Below are 3,174 nucleotides of genomic sequence, written 5' to 3' on the forward strand. Positions count from 1 at the left end.
CAATTTTTATACTCTCAGAGTTAAATCATCACTCAGGATTTGACTGTGCGCACCCATTAAGACTGACACTTTCACCTCTCTCTGAAAAGAGTGTGTATGCAGCGTTTCACTGTTGGACATATTCACATTAAATATGGATAGCCTTAATAATAAATGACAACTCTCTGGGATTGCATGTATAGGGTACATAAAAATATGGTCCAATATTTGTGACACAAAGTTGTTAAAAGGTTTGCTGCTCATTTACAGTACAGTAGGCTATGTTCTGCAGCCATGCTTATGGGAACAATTTGATATCTTTTGTTTTTTTTTCTCACTCGTTGACATCAGAGTATATTGTTATCCATTCTGTTAGTAATGATATACAGCATGTTTTACTCATCCACAAAAACCATACCACTTGTATGGGTGTGTATTGAATTGCACTTGGCATTTAAACTGTATTATGATGTTGGCAAATGCATTATACCGTACCATCTATATATCAAATATTGGCTAGGTTTTATGCCATAATAACACATGAAAAAAAGTTTCATTCATTCATTCATTCAATTTCTAGGTCAAAGTCTCTTCTATTTCGTCTTCCAGTGGCACATGTGCCAAAGACTGAGTGGGACTGCAGGGTCTTGGCTTTAGGTTCATAGAGCCATACAGTTTGGTCGAGCGTTTGGAATAAGCCAACAGCTTTCTCCTGTACAACTCCCCCTTCCACATGGAGACCATCAGCAGCGTGGAGAGCACCACGCCGCCCAGCGTGAGCAGACACAGGCCCGCTATCACGCACCTGTCCAGGTGAGCCCCCACCCGGGCGCTCTCCATCTCCAGACGCTCCATCTCCCTGGCCGACACGTCACTCTCGCGATCCACCACCGCCACGTCACGGGGCACCGCGTAGGATATCACCACCAAGGAGATCCCAGTCACCAGGAACGTGACGGCACTGATGAACCCATAGTCTACAGAAGAAGAGCCAGAACCGTCCCCTGCCGAAGACGAGAGGAGATCGTCCTCGGACATCATGAGCGATAGGTCCGCCTGTAACGCCTCGACGAGGCAGCTGCTGTCGCCATTGCACTTGGTGGCTTTGTTGTGGAGACCGTTGCAACCTGTCCCCGCCGGACTGCTGGCTAGTCGCAGGTTAACGTTCTCATCGATGTAAGTGAACGAGGTCTCCAATTCCTCGTCGCAGCAGATTTGCGCTTTCTCTTCCCCGAGGTGACCTAGTAATTGCCCGGGACGCTGTAATTCAGCACCAAGGACAGCGCCCGCGCCGGGCGCTGTCCTTGGTGCTGAATTACAGCGTCCCCGGCAGCGTTCCCGCTGCGCCCCCGCCGGGATGCATCCTCCGTGTCCTCTGGAGACACTGTCTCCTGTTGAGCGGCTCGACCTGCCACCGTGTAGTGTTGGGCTGGAAACGCTGCCGACATGCGGAGCATCGTCGGGTGGTTGTCCGTCTTCCTTATCTATGGAAAGCAGCTCTTGAGAAGCCATTCCCCCGTTGCGTTGGTTTCACGCTAATTATGTCTCCGCGGCGTTTCCAATCCACAGCATTCCTGATAAGAGGACAGACATAAGTTCTGAGTGACACAGAACGCATCGTAATTAAGATTGCCTCTGTTTGTCTGTCATTAAATGTTTCGATGAATTGATCACACAGGACCCCAATGGAAACAACAAGCCATAGTGCTTTCTTGGGTTTAATCCTTTTAGCAGACCTTGTATAGAACTGTACTTTCTGTGCCTTTTTTTGCAAACTGCTAAATAAAGTATTCAATCAATCAATCAATCAATCAATCAATCAATCAATCAATCAATCACAGGACGCATCGTAATTAAGATTTCAAAGGCGAACAATGAATGCGCAAACGTGAGCGTAATGTGTAGGCTATATATGCATATAAAAGTGATCAAAGTGCACTATGGTTTTATGTTATCGACTATAGCCTACTTAAAAGTTTGTCCGCTTGTTTAGCCTGTGTGAAATCCCTGGTCCGTTCATGAAATGCGCTTAAGGTAATTCTGAATAGCTTTGACATCCATCCAATTAGGAAAGCAATCCTTGTAAACATAGATTACACTAACTGACATCCTATCGGAAGCGGAACAGATGAACGGCTGAACCTTTGGATTATAAGGTATCTTGGAGACTTGGACCATCAATATCCTAGTAACAACATGAAATATTGGCTTCTACATAAATGTGTAGGTTACAATCAATCACACAGCAAGAGAACTATTGTGAATCTAGAATGAAATTACCAGCTACAAACACATCTTCGCCAGTCTGTAGCAACGTGCTTTAGCCTACATGAATGGAGCAGTAGGCTACAGTAGGTAAGATGCTTTTCAATGCAATAAGGGTGGATCGCCCACAACCGTTTTTTATTCACTAGCCTATAGCCTACCAGTAAAGCTCAGCAGAAACAAATACATCCTTACTTCGCTACAGTTCTTCAACATTCCTCTCCTCTGGTATTCTTCATAGACAGATTCTATAAACAAGCGATCGGCTGATAAAAACGCGTTTTCCGAGTAGGTGAATGAATATTCACCCTCCTCCTCGCTCGATGCTGTGGCAGAGAGTCTCTCCGTTGGTCCCTCCCACGCACGGCTTACAGCCAGCCTCTCTGTCTGTGGTGCTGAAAAGAGAGCTCCCGGTATTCGTGGAACGATTGAGATCACAACCGCTCACAGAGTCAAGGGGGATTTGAAAAATCTCAACGGAACTCTGGGACTTGAAGTTCATATTTTCACTGAACACATCCAGTCTTGACTCTGCCTATATTGTGAATTAAACTGAAATGTTAAAGGAGTAGTTCACCCAAAAAAATTACTTATTGTCTCCGCAGGCCAAAGGCATGGCCAGACAATGTTTTGCTTCCTCCATCATATCATCCCGGATAGAGGAAGTAGGCTAGTAAACATTGATACTGCATGTATCATCCACCATCTGTTCACCAGTTGCCAGCAGATACAGAAGATAAGTACTACTGGTCATAATGTCAAAGCCATCCTTTAATCCATGTTTAATCTAGAGATTGTAGGGGCTCATCTGATGTGTGACCTCCTCTAATTTCTTGGAAAACGTCATCTCATTTATTTATGATTTCCGATCAGAGTCATTGTCTCAGTAGTTCCCTGCAAGACCATCAATACACAGCAACAAAAAAACAA

General features: G+C 45.1%; 1 protein-coding gene across 1 annotated transcript; it reads right to left on the reverse strand.

Moving 5' to 3' along the window:
* Positions 1 to 555: 555 nt before the first annotated feature.
* On the reverse strand, positions 556 to 1,491 carry tmem74 (transmembrane protein 74; the record flags this gene model as incomplete). The annotated part of the gene is made up of 1 exon (XM_080427158.1): positions 556 to 1,491. One exon carries the CDS (start codon positions 1,489 to 1,491, stop codon positions 556 to 558), a length of 936 nt encoding a protein of 311 aa, XP_080283284.1.
* Positions 1,492 to 3,174: the final 1,683 nt, after the last annotated feature.

Source organism: Gymnoscopelus braueri, assembly GCF_963280865.1.
Source record: "Gymnoscopelus braueri genome assembly, chromosome: 4".
NCBI lineage: Eukaryota > Metazoa > Chordata > Actinopteri > Myctophiformes > Myctophidae > Gymnoscopelus > Gymnoscopelus braueri.